Source organism: Rhinopithecus bieti, unplaced genomic scaffold (assembly GCF_001698545.2).
Source record: "Rhinopithecus bieti isolate Rb0 unplaced genomic scaffold, ASM169854v2 scaffold_1070, whole genome shotgun sequence".
In the NCBI taxonomy this organism is placed as follows: Eukaryota; Metazoa; Chordata; class Mammalia; order Primates; family Cercopithecidae; genus Rhinopithecus; species Rhinopithecus bieti.
Window position 1 is genome coordinate 5,227,803 of NW_016803844.1, and position 21,585 is coordinate 5,249,387.

Sequence of the window (21,585 nt, forward strand, 5' to 3'; positions counted from 1 at the left end):
CCTGATAATTTTGAATATCCTGAGATATATACTATGTAATAAATGTATTTGGATTTGTGCTTCTTTTATCACATTATTTTATTTATAGTGTTTACTTTAGAGGAAAACTATTAAGTCACGTTTTCCTCATAGAAACTTTCTCTAGTGGTTTTCCCACATTAAATAAAGCAAGGTGCTGAAAATCAATTTTATGGTCAGAGAAAGCTTATGGTCTAATACTTCAGTCAATCCCTATGTCTTCTCTTCTGAGGTAAGTATAAATCACATTCCTAGTACTTACTGAATTTATGATTCAATTGCTTACTTACTGAATTTATGATTCAATTGCTACCTATTTCCTGTTTTATAAATTGTGGCAAATATGATGGAATATTGATTCTATTATCTTAATCTACAGGATATTCTATGGGGGAGTCCTCTTGCTCTTTTTTTTAGAAAAAATCATAAAGTATATAACACAAAATATGTGACTTTATAAATATGTAACATTAAATTATGATTTATAATATGAAACTACTGATAATTTATAATTTTTAGCTCTAATATTTAGCTCATCTAGAGCAAGCTTTGTAGGGATTTATTAATAACTATTACTTGAAATATTTTTCTGTGCTTAAATTGTTTTTTTAACTTTATTGATTTCCATACACAGTGATTAAAATTGTAATTATTTACAATCTACAATTGATTCTCTGACGTTGCTTCTTATTTCACTGAGAAAATAGAAGTTCCATCTCTCCCACCTCCCTCTTTGCTACCCCACTGCCTCTGGCCTCCAGTGTTCTCTTCTCTCGCAGACTCTAATGTTACCTGAAGCCAGCCCTCATCTTGTCTGCTTGATACCAGCCCCTCTCACTGACTTAAGGATACTACTCTTGTAGTCATCCCTCTTTTACCTCCATTGTCAGTTTTTTCCCTCTTTGCTGGGTCATTCCCATAAGCATACAGATGTACAATAATATCTCACATTTTAAAAAAGGAAGAGAAGAACCACCCTAGATTTCATATCTTCTTCTAAGTTCATTTTGATTCCCTATGCTCTGTTTTAGAGCATATCTCCTTGAAAAAAGTTTGTTGCCACTTCCTCATTTCCTAGTCTCTCAGTCGTTCTCTCACTTTGTCTTTTGTCCCCATGACTCTATTGAAAACTTCCTTTTTTTTTTTTTTTTCCAGTAGTGACGTTCACAGTGCCAACTTCAGTGATGGATTCTCAGTATTCTTTTGAGACTCCTGGCAGGATTGGTCACTGTTGTTCATTTCTTCCTTTTTAGAACACTTTCTTCATTTGCTCCCGGGCACAACTCTCAGATTCTGCCTCTATTTCACAGGCCTCTCTTGCTTAGTCTTTTTTGGTAGTGTTTTCTTTTCCCCTCAACTTGGAAGCAGTGTAGTGTTTATGGCTCACTCCTAGGATCTCTTCATTTCTTTCTTTCTTTACTTTCATTTCTCACTGCCTAGCTGGTCTCTTTCAGTCTCATGACTTTAAATAGTATCTATAATGTTGATTACCAAATTTAAATTGCCCACCCTTTTTTCCTGAACTCTGAACATGTATACTCAACGTTTATCTTCACTTAAATGTCTGCTAGGCATTTAACACGAATGGAAACAATCCCTTAATTACTCCAACCACTCTGCTCCTCCTGCATTTGTCCTCACTTAGTAAATAAATGGCTATCTGTTGCTCAGCCAAAAACCCTGGAGTCGCACTTGCCTTCTCTCATTTACCAACACCTGACAGTTGATCCATCAGATAGTCCTGCTGGCCCCACCTTGACAGCATTTCTAGAAGGTACTTACTTCTCATAATCTCCAGTGCTACCAACTTTCTTCAAGCCACCATGCTCGCTCCTTGACTATTGCAATAGCCTGCTAACTGGTCTCTCTGATTCTATGCTTGCTAGACTAATCCCTTTAAGACATAAATCTGGTCAGTGTCACTTGTCTCAAAACCTTCCTATGGTTTACTTCTGATTCAGAGTAAAATTCCTTTCCTCACCATGGCTCCCTGCTGTTTTCCTGACTCATCTTTCACCACTCTCTCCTTGGTCACTTAGTTGGCTTCAGTTCCAGGCACTCCAGGTACCCTGGCTGTTTGTTGTTTCTTGTAGTTGCCAAACACTTCCTTGGTTCAGGGCCATTGCATTTACTTTTCCATCTGGCCCAGCTGCTGCTCTCCCAACTATCCACATAATGCAGTCCCTCATTTCCTTTAGATCTCTGTTCAGATATCACTTTTGTCAGTCATATTTGTCATTCATGCCCACCCCATGTAAAACAGCACAAGCACCGCCATCAGTGTTTCCACCTCACTCTTCCTGTATCTTTTCGCCATCTTATTTAACTTCATAGAACTCATCACCCTCACCACTAGAATGGAAACTCCATGAAATAGGGACTTAGACATTTTTGTCAATTTTACTGTTGTCTAGACCAGTGCCTGGAACATAGGAGATGTTCTGTTATTATATTTTATATACCATGATGGTATTGGTACCTAGAAGTCATATTTTATTCTAAAATATATTATGAATATTGGACATTTTAACTTATAAATGTAACACTGCAAGTAATTACTATAATACTCCCTGAGACTTAACTTTTTGAATTGTACATAAATTAAGCCAGTTTGGCAGAAAGAAATGACATAAACCCTTTTGTTTGATTTTATCCTAGGTATGAGTTAATACAGAAAGGAGTGACTGAACTTAGAACTGTTGGGAATGTTCCAGATGTCTACACCCAGATTATGCTTTTGGAAAATGAGAACAAAAATTTAAAGAAAGATTTGAAGCACTACAAACAAGCAGCTGAGTATGTTACTTTTTAAATGACATTTTCTTGTTTTTCTTTTGGACTAAATAGTTGAATGAAGTTGATTATGTGTAATGTACCAGAGCCTTAATTTTGGAAAACTGGATTTTTCTAGTTATAAAAAATGTGAGAGGCTTCACTAGCAAATTAATTAAACAGATGATCAGAACTATCACAATTGTAACTTACCAACAAGAAGGGAATGCAGGGAGTTGTTTAGGAGATGGTACATTTGTTATATAATATTCACTTCCTTATGTATTTGATAATCTTTTTGTGGTTTATAACATTTTCTCCTGTAAAGAGGCTAATTTCTGAAATAATAATTAAATTTATAGAAAGCCGAGAGGAAAATGCTAGTTTATTCCTAGTAGAGGAATTTCGGTATTTGAAAATTCTCCAGAAGGAATAATATAAACTGTGGACTTTGAGTGACAATGATATGTAGGTTCATCAGTTGTTAACAAATGTATCTGTCTGTTGTGGGCTGTTGATAATGGGGAAGGCTGTGCATGTGTGGGAGTAGGAGGTGTATGGGACATCTCTGTATCTTCTAATCAATTTTGCTATGAACTTAAAACCGCTCTAAAAATAAAGTTTATTAAAAAAATAAAGAGAATTATCTACTGTTTTCCGTGCAGGTTGAACTAATTTACATTCCCACCAAGCATGTATGAGTGTTCTCTTTTCTCCACATTCTCACCAACATCTGTTATTTTTGACTTTTTAATAATAGCTGTTCTGGCTGGTGAAAGATGCTATCTCTTTGTGGTTTTGACTTCAGTCCAGCAATTCCACTACTGGGTATCTACCCAGTTGTATAAAAATTCCACCCACACTCTTACATTTATTGCAGCACTGTTGACAGTAACAAAGTCATGGAATCAACCTAAGTGTCCATTAGCAGATGATGGGATAAAAAATGTGGCATTTATATATAATGGAATACTATTCAGCCATAAAAATGAATGAAATCAGGCCTTTTGCAGCAACATGGATGGAACTCGAGGCCATCACCCTTAGTGAAACGACTCAGAAGCAGAAAGTCAAAAACCACATATTCTCACTTATAAGTAGGAGCTAAGCAATGAGTACATATGGACATACAGAATGGAATAATAGATACTGGAAACTCTAAAAGGTGGGAGAGATGGAGGAAAGTAAGGGATGGGTAAAATATCCACTACTTGGGTGATTGGTACACCAGATGCCCAGATTCATCACTATGCAATATATCCATGTAAAACAACTGCACTTTTACCCCTAAGTCTATGAAAATAAAAATATTTTTAAAAGAAAACATAAACTATCCATAATTTCACCACCCAGGGCTAGCCACTTACCATTTTGTTGAATAACAGCCTTGACTTTCCTCAATGCATATATATTAATGCATATTTATGAGTAACTTTTAAATATAAACTGCACTAATACCATATTTTGTAAGTTCCTTTTTCATTCAAGAGTACATGATTAATATATTTTATGAAAATAAATTTTATTCTAACTTAGAATTACTGAAAGGAAACCTTTGTTTAGTAATTTCCTGGCATAAATTTATTCATAGAAGAGAAGCCAAATCTCTCCACACCCTTCTTTCTACAATTGATGGAAGGCATGCAATTCCTGGTGAACAATTTTAGGTAAACAGCCAGTGTTATTCTGACAAGGAATATGTGAATGCATTAATTTGGGGTGAATCTGCTCATCTGAGGCAATGTTATATGGAAAAATCAATGCCCAGATGTGAAGCAGAGTTCATGTTTTATTTATTAATTCATTTTTATTAAATATAGTTAAAAAGAGGGCCTTTCTCACTTAAAGAGGCATATTAAAACCAAAATTAGATTAATAGAATTATCATATAGGAACATAATATTAAGATTTTTGATAAATTTAAAGAAACATGACTTTTCATTGAGAAGCAGAGAAAACATTTAAAATAAGCTCTTACTTGTGAAAGATGGCAGTAAATAATTTGTGTGATATCATTTATTCAAGTATTGTCCGTACTTGTAGAAATGTTTTTGCAAGGTTTATGAATTTTGTATTATCTATGGATGTAATGTACCATTTAGAATTTTATATTTTACATTAGAAGTGTATGATGATTCTGAAGAATATATTACTAGAACCAGTGTTCTCTCTATTCTTCGTTCCATTTCTCAAAAGTATTTTGTACTATTTGCCCTGATGCTCACTATGATTTTGTATATTCATCTAATGGATTCACTGGGAATTTGATACAGCATATTTCTCACAGTGCTGCCTGACACACTTTCAGTTCTTGATCTCCTTTGAATTATTGCTTGAGTTTGCTAATTTTCTATTAAATAGATCAATGCAGCTCTTTATGCCATAAGTTTAGCTCCAGTGACATTGAATAGTCATTGTTAAGTACTGGTTGTTTATTGAATATTATGTTTAATAGCAATAATATAAAATAACATATTACTCATGCAGATTATTAACTTAATGTTAAAAGAAGCCAGGATTAAAATCTATCACTCAAATAAAACATCTTGTCTCACTAAAATATCAGATTATTGTTTTAATTTTAACAGTTTGTGACTGTTTCTCAAATCTATCTCATTCAATAGAACTTAAAATCTAAAAAGTTAGACAAGGAACATTTGTGTTTGCTTTACTTGACATGGAAGATTTGAAAGGAAGCTGCTTGATCCTTAGATGCTTAATCTTTATTTTGTTGAGTTGATATTAAGCATGGTGTGCTTTCACAGCACATTTTTGTAAAATGCTTCCTTATAACCTGGTTCTACTGATACATTCTTAGAAAATGCAGAATGAAGTTTTGTTCCGTTTTGTCAGTAGTTTTTTTGTTATACTTAATACTTGTACATACATTTATACATATAATTGTACATGTGATATTTTGATACATATGTATCAAATACATTTGTACATATGGTAATTGTACATGTGTTATTTTGGTTACATATAATGTGTAGTAATCAAATCAAGAGTATTTAGGATATCTGTCACCTCAAACATGATTTTTTTGTGTGTGTTGGAAACATTTTAAATCTAACTATTTTGAAATAGATGATAAATTATTGTTAACTGTAGTCACCCTACTGTGATGTTGAACACTAGAACTTAACTCTTCTATCTAACTATGTTTGTATCCATTAACCAATTTCTCTTTATCTCCCCTTTCCATCCTACATCCCCCGCATACTTCCCAGCCTCTGATAATTATCATTCTCCCTGCTACCTCCATGAGATCAACTATTTTAGCTCCCATGTGAGTAAGGACACGCAATATTTGTCTTTCTGTGCCTGGCTTATTAACATAATGATCTCCAGTTCCATCTATGTTCCTGCAAATTATAGGGTTTCATTCTGTTTTTAAAAAATGGTTTAATAACATTCCATTGTGTATATGTGCCACATTTGATTTATTTATTCTTCTGTTGATGGATACTTAGGTTGATTCCACATTCTTGGCTATTGTGAATAGTGCTGCAATGAAGTTTTGAAAAAAGTTTTCCAAACTACGGCTGTCATGCTACCAGCCTGCCCCAAATGGTAGTGTTTAATCATCTAGGTTTTTCAATTTGACTTCTGAGGATAAATTTTCAAATAGCAGTTAGTGACAAACATGAGATTCCCTTTATTGAACTTGAGCTAATGTTTATATTTTTAGAATTAGGATATTTCTTAAGGCAAAATAATTGTAGATATAAAATACTTTTCTAATAATGATTTTTAATACACAAAAAAGTCAGGTTGCAGATATATATTATTCTTGATTATACTAATAGCATTTAGTGATGTATCTAGAAAAATCAAATAAATGATACAGCTATAAAATTAATATTTATCTGGGGGAAAGTTGCCATGGAAAGAGTACTGATCTTAAAGTTCAAATACCTCGCTTCTAATACTCTGTTACTTATTAACTCAGTTTACTGAATTACTCCCAGTTTTCTTATTGTTAAACTGGGAATTATTTTGCATAATGTCGTTAATTTCTATGGAATAATGTGATAATTAAATGAGACAAGCTATGTTAAAGAGCTTTGTAAATCACAAAGTGCTTTGAAATGTCAGCTATTATCAATAACTCTAAACGCTGTCATCTCTAGGTTTTTATTAATCACATCATTAGTATTTTTTAAATTCAGGAACGATGAAGCATGAAGAAAGAAATGAAAGGAGAAAATATTTCACACTAAAATATCATTTGAATTGCCGTAATTAAAGCAGGCAATTGTCATTTTCTCTGTTGTCAACATTACCAATTTTTGACTACAGGTTTTCTCTGTACCATCTATAAATATAGATTGTCTATCTTCAAAATATAAAGTTGGGAAAATAATTATAGAGAACATTTCTGTATAGATGTTTTATGGAGAAAATGATCTTATTAAAATTTATAGTTCCATTGGAAGTACAAGTATTTCCCATACTGGATATTGAAGAAGAATGTTTTCTCAGAAAAGGAGAACATAAATTTTCTATTGAAATATAGACCTATTGTTATTTAAATGCAGAAATCTAAAGTTGCATTTAAAGCAGGTGACCACAGTTGCAGAGATTTGGTGGTTGAATGAAGATTATAAAACATCACTTAGAATTATGTCTTTCACAGTTTAGACACTATATTCATAAACCTTGTTTTATTCGGTAGTTGTCATGCCAAAAGATTTACTTTGGTCTGAAGTTTATAAGTAACTATTATGAGTTTTATTAATTACAACCTTTTTGCTTGATCTTCTTGCCTATTTTAACTAGCATTTTATGTCTTCTTCCCATAGTGTAGACAATGCAAAAACAAAAAAACAAAAAAACAAAAAAACAAAAAACAAAACTCGTTTGGATGATTGATTCCTAAAAGCACCATTGTACTTGAACTTGAACATCTTGCAGTCTGGCTTTCATTTAACTTTTTCTCAGTTGGCCTTGGACACCAGAGAACTGTTTGACACCCAAATTTAGCAGTCTTTTTTTTTCCATTTGTATATCCTGTTTTTTATTCCTATCTTCCCTTAGCATCTGTGACATCATACTGTGCTGCCCCTCCTACCTTAGTGACAGGCTTCTTTTCCTTTTCTTAACTCCAAACCGTTGACACTTTTTAAGTACATTAGGATAACCATTGACTACATGTGAATATTGACAAATACAACTTATATTAGATAGTGGTAAGTGCTATGAAGAAAAATAACATGCGTAAAGGAGACAGACGAGGTGCTGTTTTATGTAGGATTGGTAAGGGGTGGGACGGGGCAGGGGAGCACATCAGAAACCTGAAGAGACTGAGGGAAAAAGCCGAGTATAAACTTGGGAAAATGGAATTCCAGGCAGAGGAAAAAGGAAGTATGAAGAGCACATGGTGGAGACAGGTTGGCTTGTTAGAGGATTAGCAAGGAGGCTATAGTGGCTCTAACCAGTGGGTTAGTGGTAGAGGCCTGTGCTAGAAACTTGCTTTTTCCCCCAGGTGGTATGTGAAGCTAATAGTTTTGAGCAGAAGCATGTGAACAGGCTTCTGCTTGGAAAAATGCTCAATGTTACTAATTGTCAAGGAAATGCAAATCAGAAGTAAACGAGAAATCGCCTCATACTTTTCAGGATGGCTATTATTAGAAAAAAACAATAGGCCAGGCTCTGTGGCTCATGCCTGTAATCCCAGCACTTTGGGAGCCAACAGATCACAAGGTCAGGAGATCGAGACCATCCTGGCTAACATGGTGAAATCCTGTCTTTACTAAAAAATACAAAAAATTAGCCAGGCATGTTACAGGTGGGCGCCTGTAGTCCCAGCTACTTGGGAGGCTGAGGCAGGAGAGTGGCATGAACCTAGGAGGCGGAGCTTGCAGTGAGCTGAGATCACACCACTGCACTCCAGCCTAGGTGACAGAGTAAGACTCAAAAAAAGAAAAACACAAACAATAACAAGTGTTAATGTGAATGTGGAAGAATTGGAAGCCTTGCACATTACTGATGGGAATGCAAATGGTGCAGTCACCACTGAAAACAGAACAAAGGTTCCTCAAAAAATTAAAATTTGAACTATCATATAATCAAGAAATCCCACTCCTGGGTATTTATTTGAAGTGAATCAAATTGAAACCAGGATCTCAGGCAGATATTAGCATTCCTATGTTCATTACAGCATTATTCACAGCAGCCAAATTATAGAAACAACCTAAATGTTCATTGACAGATGAATGGGTAAAAAAATATGGTACATTCATGCAGTGCAATACTACTCATCCTTTAAAAAGAGGGAAATTCTGTAATATGTGAGGACATGCATGAACCTTGAGGACACTACAGTAAGTGATATAAGCCAGTCACAGAGGGGTGATTACTGCATGATTCCCCATATATGAGATATCTAATATGGCAAAATTTATAGAATCAAAGAGTAGAATGGTGGTTTCCAGGGGACGAGGGGAGAGAAAGATGGGGCACTACTAGTCAAAGGGCATAAAGTTTTAGGTAAACAAAAATGAATGCTACAGATTTGTTATGTATCATTGTACTACCACCAACAATAGTGTATTGTACACTTAAAATTTGTTAAGGGGTAGATCTCATGTTACCTTCTTACTATATACTCAAAGAAAGTAAACAGTATAGACTAATGAACCTCATAGACCTACAGGATAATCAACACTCTACTTTTGTCATTCTTTTACTCTCACCCATTCCCTACACCTCAAGTTATTATATATTTTTTACAGTTTTTTTGTTATGCTTTATATATATTGAAATATGTGTCTTAGCTATATAATTTGACAAACAGATCAACTCTTAAACCTCCACACTCATCTCAAGGTAGAACATTTTTATCTATCCAAAAGTTTTCCTCATGTCCCTTCTCAGTTGTTCTGTGTCCTGGCAATCACTGTTCAGAAATTTTTCACTTTAGATTTGTTTGAGAATTTCATAAATGGAATCACAGCATATTACTGTGTTTGGCATCTTATACTCAGCATAAAGTCTGTACAGTGTATTATTTTTGCCTGTATCAGTAATTTGTTCCTCTTTATTGCTAAGTAGTACTCTGTTGTATAATGCATACTACAACTTTTTTATCCTTTTTCCATTTAGTTATTTCCAACAGTTGGTTATTAAAGATAAAATTGCTATGAACATTGAGGCACAAATATTTGATAGGAATATGTTTTCATTTCTTTTTTATAAAAGCTTAGTGGAAATTCTAGATCGGGGGATAGATGGATGTTTAACTCTGTATGAACTGCTAGTACATATTCCCACATTCAAGTTGGTCCATTTTGCTTTCTCAGTAGGAATACATGAGAATTCCAGTAGCTCCACACAGCTACTAACATTGAGTGTTGTTAGTCTTTTCAATTGTAGTCATTTTTAACTGTTGTGTTGTGGCATCTTGTGTTTTTGATATGGATTTTCTGTATAACAAATGATATTAAACATAATTTTTTTTTTTTTGCTTTTGACCATTCTAAAAAGCATTCTACAAAGCATTTATCCTGCTTTCTGTATGTTTATGTCGCTTGTTTGCTGAAAATACACTACTCATCCTTTAAAAATGATGAATTGTAATTGAATACAATTGTAATTGAATTGTAAGAATTTTTTGTGTATTCTGGATACAAGTGCTTTGTTAGAATATTGTGAATATTTTCTCCCAGTCTATGGGTTGTATCTTTAATTTATTAATGGTATCTTTTGTTGAGCAGGTACTTTAAATTTTAATGAAGCAAAATCTTTTTTGTAGTATTTATTTTGACATTTTATTGAATATATCATTTTCTACTATAGGTAACAGAGATACTCAATGTTTTCTTCTAAAACACTTAAAATTTATATTTTTATTTCAGCATAGGATATGTTCTTAAGTTCTGTGCATCGTGTGAAGTAGAAGCTAGGAGTTAATTTTCTTTACTATAGAAACGCATAATTGTTCTGGCACCATTTCTTGAGAAAATTATCTTTAAGTCTGATTTAATTTCTTTGGCACTTTCATTGAAAATCAGTTGACCATTTAGAATAAGTTTGCCAATTTCCACAGATACGGGTGACGTAGGTGTGACATAGGATGGGGATTAAGTTGCAAATATAACTTGATTTTGGAAAAATGTGTGTGTGTGTGTGTGTGTGTGTGTGTGCGCGCGCGCGCACATACCTATTTTTTGAGGGGGGAGGAATTGATACTATCAGAAGTTTTAGTCTTTCTATTTACGTAGCATATCTCTCCATTTAAGTTATATTTAATACTTTATGAAGGAGCTTGAAATTTATGCCCTTCACATTTAATTATCTAATGTTTATATTTTGTTGTTGCATTTTGAGTTCCATATAATAGGGACTATGTTTTGTGTTCACTATATCCCCAGGGCCTATCACTGTGCCTGGTACATAGTAGGAGCTTAAGTGATTGTGTGCTATTAAACTTCTGGCTCTTTAGTTAAGCTTTTAATACTTTTTAGAGCAGTTAATTGGTGGTTTTTGCCCCTTTCATGGCATTTATTTGGGGTAGGCATTATTTTCTTGGGAATGTAACCAGTCTTTCCCCATTTTGAGTATTGTCTTCCTTTGCCAGGCTTTTACAGTAAGGAAATATAATGCAGACCAGAAAGGGTTTATTGAGAGCCCCGAAGAAAATAATACTGATTGGAGTTACTAACAGGAAGATGAAAAACTACCATTTTAAAAATAATGAAATACTTCCTTTTACAATCTGCCAGAAAATATAGGTATAATTACATGGCAATTAATATTGAGGAAAATTAAGGTGATTTACTAAGGGGTTTTATTTCACTTTCAAAATTTACTTCTATAAAAGGTCAAAGAGTACCCAGCTTTTATGAAGACCCATTTAGTTTTATGACTTTCAGAAACAAACACTGTGAAAATAAAGATAATAATGAGGCTCATAAAGTTTCATGCTTTAGTGTTTAAGTAATTGCTCATTAAATTAAGAAGGTATTTTTTCTGGATATGGATATACCACTTTCTATTTTGGCTAAGATATAGTGAAAATTTTTCTCTAATCTGGTTGATGAATTCCATTCTTGGCTAACAATCATTCCCAATATGAAAATGTTAGTGGGTGAAATAAAATTGACGTTGTATAAACAATGGACGATATAATGGCAGCTATTTGGCTAATGTATTAATATTATTAGAAAATAGAGTGTATTATTTCTAATGAGATTGGGATTGCTAATTATCAGAAATTCTTTTGATTCAGTTTTAACACGTTAAGAAAAAAGATATAACAAGATGGCCCTACTCTCCGATGCCAGGCTAAACAAGAAATGTTCATATGGATTTTACTTTGCCAGATTGTAGAAACAACGAGATGCGCTGTCCACTAAACTCGGATTATTAAGTGATCATTCAAAAATACTTAAAACTATTCAGTTAATAAAATTATTTTCCATGGATATTCACTTCAAAATATTTTGAACATACTATTAAATAATATTCATATCATATTGAAAATGGAGTTTTGGGGCAATAATTTTATAGTACTATAAGAATATCTGTACCTTAATATTGCATAATTGAATTGTAGACTTTGATGTGCTGGTTTCCTGAAATGGAGAAGTTAGTCAGTCATTGTACCATTTTATTAAGACAAAGCATGTGCAAATTGTTTTCTTTACGATGTACACATTTAAATAGAATGTTCCACTGAGTAACTCTTAAATTTGTTGTACTTGAAACAGAATGTTTGCTGTGTTTTTTTAAAACACAAAGATGCTCTACTAATGTGATGAGGAAATATTATATAGTTTAAAATATTAGTTGCTTATATGAATATTTTAAACTTTATTCTTTAGTACAACTTTCATTTTCCATTTATTAAGCAGATGGGCAGCAGGAAGGTCATAATAGGAGAGGCACCACCATGAAATTAATTTGAATAGTTTTACTGAATAGACTTCATTGTGCAAACAGAAAGCAAGTCCCTGAAAACCAATTTAATGGTCAGAAAAATTTTAAGGTCTGATACTTCAGTCAATTTCTATGCTTTGTTTCCTGGGATGAGCACAAATAGGCTTCTAATGTATATTTAAAAAGTGAGTTGATGCAATGCTGCACATTTATGGTTCTGCTTAAGAAATTTTACAGCATTATTTCTTAAAGTATTTTTAACATGTTGTGGGTTTACATTTCACATAAGATAAAAATAAGCTCATTTACATAATTCAAGTGACTGAAATTAAGACAATTTAGTATACTCAAAATAGACATTCACAAAATTTTAAATTCATTTTTTGAAAGTACACAATGCTACTAATAATCACACATCCTAATATTTTGGTCAATTAGAGAATATTTACTTACTGGCACACTCCTTGTAGGAAGATAAATTTACTGCTTGGAAGAATTGTGTGTGTGTCTTTTACTATACTAAATAGTAATATTATGAAATGATGATGATGATTGTAATTATGAGTACAGAAACATTTATTGAGTAATTTAGTATTTTTGATACGTAAGACAGTATTTAAGCCACTTTACTAAAATATTTAATTGAATATGCTTTGAAGCTCATTATACGTCCATTGTGGAGGTGCTAAATTTGATATTTACAGAGGTTATGTAGATTAACAAGGTCACATTGCTATGAAGAATTTCCTATATTGAATATGATATTATTATCATACTAGCATTGCTCCAGTGAAGTAACTGGATCTGTTAGCTGATTATAAAGACATAATATTGGATTTTTATCTACTGTTCTAAAACAAATATGGTTTATTTTTTAGATAAACTGATTCAACTTGATATGCTTTAGAGCTAACTTGTTTTGATAGCCCTTTCAGGATATTCTGTACAATTCTTTTTTTAAAATATGGGGTTAAAATAAATGTTCAAAGATCTTGTTCATTATTCTGTTTGCAAATTATTTGAACAGATCCATTGATCCTTTTTCAGTACAATTTATCTCTTCTACACACAGCCTTTCTCCATACTTCTAATTGAAGATTGAATCATTTTCTAAATGAGAATTCAAGTGAGGTTCTTGTGCTTTCACAACAAAGTGTCAACTCAACCATTTATTTATTTTCCATTCACTCTACTTAAATTCTCTCCTCTTTACTTAGTACTCGGTAAGGATGATGCCAAACAGTCTGCCATCTCAGGGAGATGGCAGAGAGTTTCTGTCTTTTTAGTCCATCTTCACTAGGGAGGTCTTGTGTACCTGAGCCTTAGGAATGAGGACTTTTCCTGTCTCTTTGTCTGTTCTCTGTGTTGTGGCTAAACTCTGCCTTCTATCTGTAGTTGGTCTTTGTAGGAGTTTCATACTACTACCTCAGGAGTAGGATACTTCTACTTGCTGTGATGGAATATTAGGCCAAAGATGGTTACCTGTTGATTGGTTTGGCTGTGTCCCAACCCAGATCTCATCTTGAATTCCCACGTGTTGAGGGAGGGTACCTGGTGGGAGGTAATTGAATCATGGGGGCAGGTCTTTCCCATGCTCTTCTCCTGATAGTGAATAAGTCTCATGAGATCTGATGGTTTTAGAAAGGGGAGTTTCCCTGCACAAGCTCTTTTTTTTGCCTGCCACCATCCATATAAGATGTGATTTGCTCTTTTTTGCCTTGCACCGTGATAGTGAGGCCTCCCCAGCCAAGTGGAACTGTAAGTCCATTAAACCTCTTTTTCTTCCCAGTCTCAGGTATGTCTTTATCAGTAGTGTGAAAATGGACTAATACAGTAGATTGGTACCAGTAGAGTGGGCGTTGCTGAAAAGATACCAGAAAATGTGGAAGTGAGTTTAGAACTGGGTAACAGGCAGAGGTTGGAACAGTTTGGAGGGCTCAGAAGCAGACAGGAAAATGTGGGAAAGTTTGGAAAGAGACGTGTTGAATGGCTTTGCCCAAAATGCTGATAATGATATGGACAAAGAAATCCAGGCTGAGATGATCTCAGATGGAGATGAGGAACTTCTTGGGAACTGGAACAAAGGTGACTCTTGTTACGTTTTAGCAAAGAGACTGGTGGTATTTTGCCCCTGTCCTAGAGATTTATGGAACTTTACACTTGAGAGAGATGATTTAGGTTATCATCTGGTACAAGAAATTTCTAAGCATCAAAGCATTCAGAAGGTGACTTGGGTGCTGTTAAAGGCATTCAGTTTTAAAAGGGAAACAGAGCATAAAAGTTTGGAAAATTAGCAGCTTGATGATGTGATAGAGAAGAAAAATCCCATTTTCTGTGGAGAATTTCAAGCCAGCTGCAGAAATTTGCATAAGTAATGAGGAGCTGAATGTTAATCACCAAGACAATGGGGAAAATGTCTCCAGGGCATGTCAGAGACCTTTGCCACAGCCCCTGGCATCACAAGCCCAGAGGTTTAGGAGGAAAAAATAGTTTTATGGGCCGGGCCTAGGGTCCCTCTGCTGTGTGCATTCTAGTGACTTGGTGCCCTACATCCCAGCTGCTCCAGCCATGACTAAAAGGGGCCAAGGTACAGCTCAGGCTGTTGCTTTAGAAGATTGAAGCCCAAAGTTTTGGCAGCTTCCATGTGGTGTTGAGTCTTCAGGTGCATAGAAGTCAAAAATTGAGGTATGGGACCTCTGCCTAGATTTTAGAAGATGTATATAAACTCCTGGATGCCCAGGTAGAAGTTTGCTGCAGGGGTGGGGCTGTCACGGAGAACCTCTGCTAGGGCAGTGCAAAAGGGAAATATGGGGTGGGAGCCCCCACACAGAGTCCCTACTGGAGCATTGCCTAGTGGAGCTGTGAGAAGAGGGCCACTGTCCTTCATACCCCAGAATGTTAGATCCACCGACAGCTTGCACTGTGCACCTGGAAAAGCCACAGACACTAAACACTGGCCATTGAAAGCACCCAGGAGGAAGGGTGTACCTTATAAAGCCACAGGGGTAGAGCTGCCCAAGACCGCAGGAGCCTACCTCTTGTATCAGCATGACCTGAATGTGAGACATGGAGTCAAAGGAGATCATTTTGGAGCTTTAAGATTTGACTACCCTGCTGGATTTTGCACTTGCATGGGGCCTGTAGTCCCTTTGTTTGGGTCAGTTTCTCCCATTTGGAATGGGTATATTTACCCAATGCCTGTAGCCCCATTGTATCTAGGAAGTAACTAACTTGCTTTTGATTTTACAGGCTCACAGGTGGAAGGGACTTGCCTTGTCTCAGATAAGACTTTGGACTGTGGACTTTTGAGTTAAGGCTGAAAAGAGTTAAGACTTTGGGGGACTGTTGGGAAGGCATTATTGTGTTTTGCAATGTGAAAACATGAGATTTGAGAGGGGCCGAGTGTGCAATATGGTTGGCCCACCCAAATCCCATCTTGAATTCCCTTGTGTTGTGGGAGGGACCTGGTGGGAGGTAATTGAATCATGGGGGCAGGTCTTTCTGGTGCTGTTCTCGTGATAGTAAATAAGTCTCATGAGATCTGATGGTTTTAAAAAGGGAGTTTGGGGAGGCTGAAGCAGGAGAATGGCATGAACCTGGGAGGCGGAGCTTGCAGTGAGCCAAGATCGTGCCACTGCACTCCCGCCTGGATGACAGAGCGAGACTCTGTCTCAAAATAAATAAGTAAATAAAATAATTTTAAAATAAATAAAAGGGGAGTTTACCTGCACAAGCTCACTTTTTTTGCCTGCTGCCATCATGTGAGATGTGATTTGCTCCTCCTTGCCTTCCTCCATGATTGTGAGGCCTCCCCTGCCATGTGGAACTGTAAGTCCATTAAACCTCTTTTTCTTCCCAGTCTCAAGTATGTCTTTATGCACAGTGTGAAAATGGACTAATACAGCTGTCCATCTGCCAGGGGTAGAGAATTTTTCTTTTACTTTTCCTTCACTTGCAAAGTATCTTTGCCTGTGCCTGTGTGTTGCCCTTTCCCCAGGGGCCTCAGAAGTAGGCACTGGCTTATGCCTTTTCTGCAGCACCCCTGGGTCCTGAGGCCCCCATTCCAGGCCTGAGCTCCCACATAACATTTCTAGACACTTTCTGGGATAAAAGGGACCCCACTGCCTTGAAGGGAAGAATTTTATCTTGGCAGGATTTACCTTCATAAGAATGTCATTATGTAATGATAAAGCAGTCAATTCAGCAAGAGGATATAACAGTTGTAAATATATATGCACCCAACACTGGAGCACCCAGATATATAAAGTAAATATTATTAGAGCTAAAGAGAGAGATGGATCGCAATACAGTAATAGCTGGAGACTTCAACGCCCCACTTTCAGTATTGGACAGGTATTCCAGACAGAAAATCCACAAACATCAGACTTAGTGTGCACCATAGAACAAATGGACTTAATAGATATTTCCATTCTCAATGACAGACTATATGTTAGGTTACAGAACAGGTTTTAAAACATTCAAAAATTGAAATAATATCAAACATCTTCTCTGACCACAATGGAATAAAACTATAAATCAACAAGAAGAGGAATTTTGGAAACCATACGAACGCATAGAAATTTAACAATATGCTCCTGAATGACCAGTGGATCAGTGAAGAAATTAAGAAGAAAACTCTTGAAACAAATGATAATGGAAACACAACATACCATAATCTATGGGATACAGTGAAAGCAGTACTAAGAGGGAAATTTATAAGCACTTATATAAGTGCCTACATCAAAAAAGAAGAAAAACTTCAAATAAATTACCTAATGATTAATCTTAAAAAGCTAGCAAAGCAAGAGCAAACAACCCAAAATTAGTATAAGAAAAGAAATAAAAAGGAACAGAGTAGAAATAAATGAATTTGAAATGAAGAAAGCAATACAAATGTCAAGGAAACAAAAAATGTTATTCTTTTGAAAAGATAAACAAAATCAACAAATCATTAGGCAGATTAAAGCAGAAAAAAAAGGAAAAGACCCAAATGAATAAAATCAGATGGAAAAGGAAGCATTACAACTGGGATTGCAGAATTTCAAAGGATCATCAGTGGCTACTATGACCAACTACCTGCCAATAAATTGGAAAATCCAGGGGAAATGGGTAAATTCCTAGACAGATGCAAGCTACCAAGATTAAACCATGAAGAAATCCAAAATATTAAAGACCAATAACAATGAACAAGATTGAAGCTATAATATGAAGTCTCCCAGTAAAGAAAATAACAGGACATGCTGGCTTCACTGCTAAATTGTACCAAACATTTGAAGAACTAACACCAGTGCTACTCAAACAATTCTGAAAAATACAGGAAAAGGGTATCTTTCCAAACTCATCTACAAGGCCCATATTACCCTGATACCCAAGCCAAAGACACATCTAAAAAGAAAACTACAGGCCAGTATCTCTGATGTTGACTCAAAAATCAACAAAATGCCAGCCAACTGAATTCAACAATGTATTAAAAGATAATTCATCATGACCAAATGGGATTTATTTCAGGTATGCAAGGATGATTCAACATACGCAAATTAATCAATGTGATACATACATCAAAATAATGAAGAATAAAAACCATATGTTCATTTCAATTAATGCCGAGAAAAATGTAATACAATTCAACATCCCTTTATGATAAAAACTCTCAAAAAATTTAGTATAGAAGGAACATACCTCCACACAATAAACACTATATATGTCATACCACAGTGTCATACTGGATAGGGAAAACTTAAAATCCTTTCCTCTAAGATCTGAAACATGAAAAGGATGCCCATTGTCACCGCTGTTATTCAATGTAGTAGTGGAAGTCCCAGCAATCAGACAAGAGAAGGAAATAAATGGCATATAATTGGAAAGGAAAAAGTCAAATTATCCTTGTTTGCAGATGATATGATCTTATATTTGGAAAAACCTGAAGTATCCACCAAAAAAAAAATGATGAGAACTGATAAATTCAGCAAGGTTTCAGGGTACAACATCAACATACAAAAACCAGTAGCATTTCTATATGCCAACAGTGAAGAATCTGAAAAAGAAATTAGAAAGTAATCCAACTTACAATAGCCATAAATAAAATTAGAAAGTAACTTAAGCAAAGAAATGAAATACCTCTACAATGAAAACTATAAAACACGGATGAAAGAAATTGAAGAGGACACGACAACAGGGAAAGACATTCCATGTTCATGGGTTCTAAGAATCAATATTGTTAAAATGTCCATACTACCCTAAGCAACCTGCAAATTCAGTGTAACCCCTATCAAAATACCCATGACATTCTTCACAGAAATAGAAAAAACAATCCTAAAATGTATATGGAATCACAAAAGATCCAGAATAGCCGAAGCTATCCTAAGCAAAAAGAACAAAACTGAATCACATTACTTGACTTTAAATTATACTACAGAAATATAGTAACCAAAACAACATGGTACTGACATAAAAAAATAGCCAAAGCTATCCTAAGCAAAAAGAACAAAACCGGATCACATTACTTAACTTTAAATTATACTACAGAAATATAGTAACCAAAACAACATGGTACTGACATAAAACCAAACACATAGACCAATGGAACAGAATAGAGAACCAGAAACAAAACCACACACCTACAGTGAACACATTTTTGACAGATGTGCCAAGAACATACACTGTGGAAAAGACAGTCTCTTCAATAAATGGTGCTGGGAAAACTGACTGGATATCCATATGAAGAAGAATCAAATTAGAACAATATGTCTCATCATATGCAAAAAATCAAATCAAAATGAAACTCCTAAGAGAAAATTAAAAGAAACTCTCAATGACATTGGTCTTGGCAGAAATTTCTTGAGTAATACCCTATAAGCACAAGCATCCAAAGCAAATAATGGACAAATGGGATCACATCAAGTTAAAAAGCTTCTGCATAGAAAAGAGAATAATCAACAAAGTGAAGAGACAAACCCATAGAATGGGAGAAAATGTTTGCAAATGACTCATCTGATAAGGTATTAATAACCAGATTATATAAGAAACTCTATAAGAAAAAAATCTAATACTCCAATTAAAAAATGGACAAAAATTTGAACAGACTTTTCTCAAAAGAAGACATACAAATGACAGAGGTATATGAAAAGGTGCTCAACATCATTGATCGTCAGAGAAATGTCAGTCAAAACTACGATGAGATATCATCTCACCGCAGTTAAAATGGCTTTTATCCAAAAGGCAGGTAATAATTAATGCTGACAAGGATATGGAGAAAAGGGAACCTTGTACACTGTTGGTGGGAATGTAAATTAGTACAACCACCGTGAAGAACAGTTCACAGTTCCTCAAAAAACTAAAAATAGATGTACCATATGATCCAGCAATCTCACTGCTGGGTATATACCCAAAAGAAAGGAAATCAGTATATCAAAGAGATATCTGCACTCTCATGTTTGTTGCAGCACTGTTCACAATAGCCAGGATTTGAAAGCAACCTAAGTGTCCATCAGCAGATGAATGGATAAAGGAAATATGGTACATATATGTAACGGAGAACTACTCAGCTGTAAAAAAGAATGAGATTCTGTCATTTGCAACATGGTGGAACTGAAGGTCATTATGTTAACCCAGGCATGGAAAGACAAGTTTCACATGTTCTCATTTATCTGTGGGATCTGAAAATCAAAACAATTGAACTAATGGAGATAGAGAGTAGAAGGATGGTGGCCAGGGGCTGGGGAGGAAGGGTAGTGGGTGGGTGTGGGTGAGGCAGGGATGGTTAATGGGTACAGAAAAAAATAGAAAATGAATAAGACCTAGTATTTGTTAGCACAACAGGGTTACTGTAGTCATAACTTAATTGTACATTTAAAAATAGCTAAAAGTAAAATTGGATTTTTTTGTAACAGGATAAATGCCTGAGGGGATGAATACTCTGTTTTCCATGATTATTACACATGCATGCCTGTTTCAAATTATCTCATGTACCCCATAAATAATTATACATCTACTATGTGCCTGCATAAATTTTAAAAGTAATAATTAAAATTTTCATTTAGCAATATAGATAAATGGACATCTTGACCAGAAGCAATGCAATGACAAGCAAATTAGAAAATTAGATAAAAGCACTTCATTCAATATCATTATCTATATTATTTCTCAACTTATGTTGTCAACTTATATTATTTGTCAAATTATATTCTTGATATACCCACGGGTTAAAATCAGGAAAGAATACATTGTTTATCTAATCATTAGTATATTCCTCAGATGACTTTTCAAGACTGAATGTTCAAATCAATCATTTCTTGCACATATAAGATTGTTGGCATGAAAATGAGGTTGAGGTTTAGGTGGAGAAAGTTCACCATGAGTACTGTGAGTCACCTGATCATTGTTTATTTACACGTAATGAAACTACAAAATTGGCAGTAATATAAATAACAGTAGAGGTCATTTTTTAAAAAATAGGGTGTATGGGTAGGTGAGGAGAAAGAAACAGAGGGCGGGAGCAGCCAAGTTGACCAAATAGAAACAGCTCCACTCTGCGGCTCCCACCAAGAAGGATGAAAAGAACAAGTGAATTCTGCATCTTCAATTGAGGTACCAAGCTTCTCTCACTGGGACTGACTAGGTGGTTGGTGCAACCCAGGGAAAGCAAGGAAAAGCATCAAGGGCCCACCCAAGAGCTGCATGGGCAAAGGAAGCTTTCTCCCTGGGCCAAAGGAGGTGGTGCAGGATTGTGCTACCCCTCCCTGAAAACCATGCTTTTCTCATGGATCCTTGCAACCCACAGATCAGGAGTTCCCCTTGCAAGCTCATGCTACCAGGGCCTTGCGTCCCAAGCACAGAACTGTAAAGACATGGCAGCTGCTTGGGTGGCTGGCCATTTGAGCAGGCACCAAGACAGAGTATTTGCATACTCCGGCT

General features: G+C 35.2%; 1 protein-coding gene across 4 annotated transcripts in view; it reads left to right on the forward strand.

Moving 5' to 3' along the window:
- Positions 1-21,585, forward strand: part of LOC108517645 (sperm-associated antigen 16 protein) — an 82,302-nt gene that overhangs the window by 35,148 nt on the left and 25,569 nt on the right. For 3 of the 4 annotated variants that reach the window (XM_017855728.1, XM_017855719.1, XM_017855710.1), the window contains one exon: positions 2,677-2,814. In XM_017855728.1, the coding sequence (XP_017711217.1) occupies positions 2,677-2,814 (138 nt within the window). Of the gene's footprint in view, positions 1-2,676; positions 3,441-21,585 lie in introns of those variants that run through there. The other variant, XM_017855736.1, reaches the window with a different exon arrangement.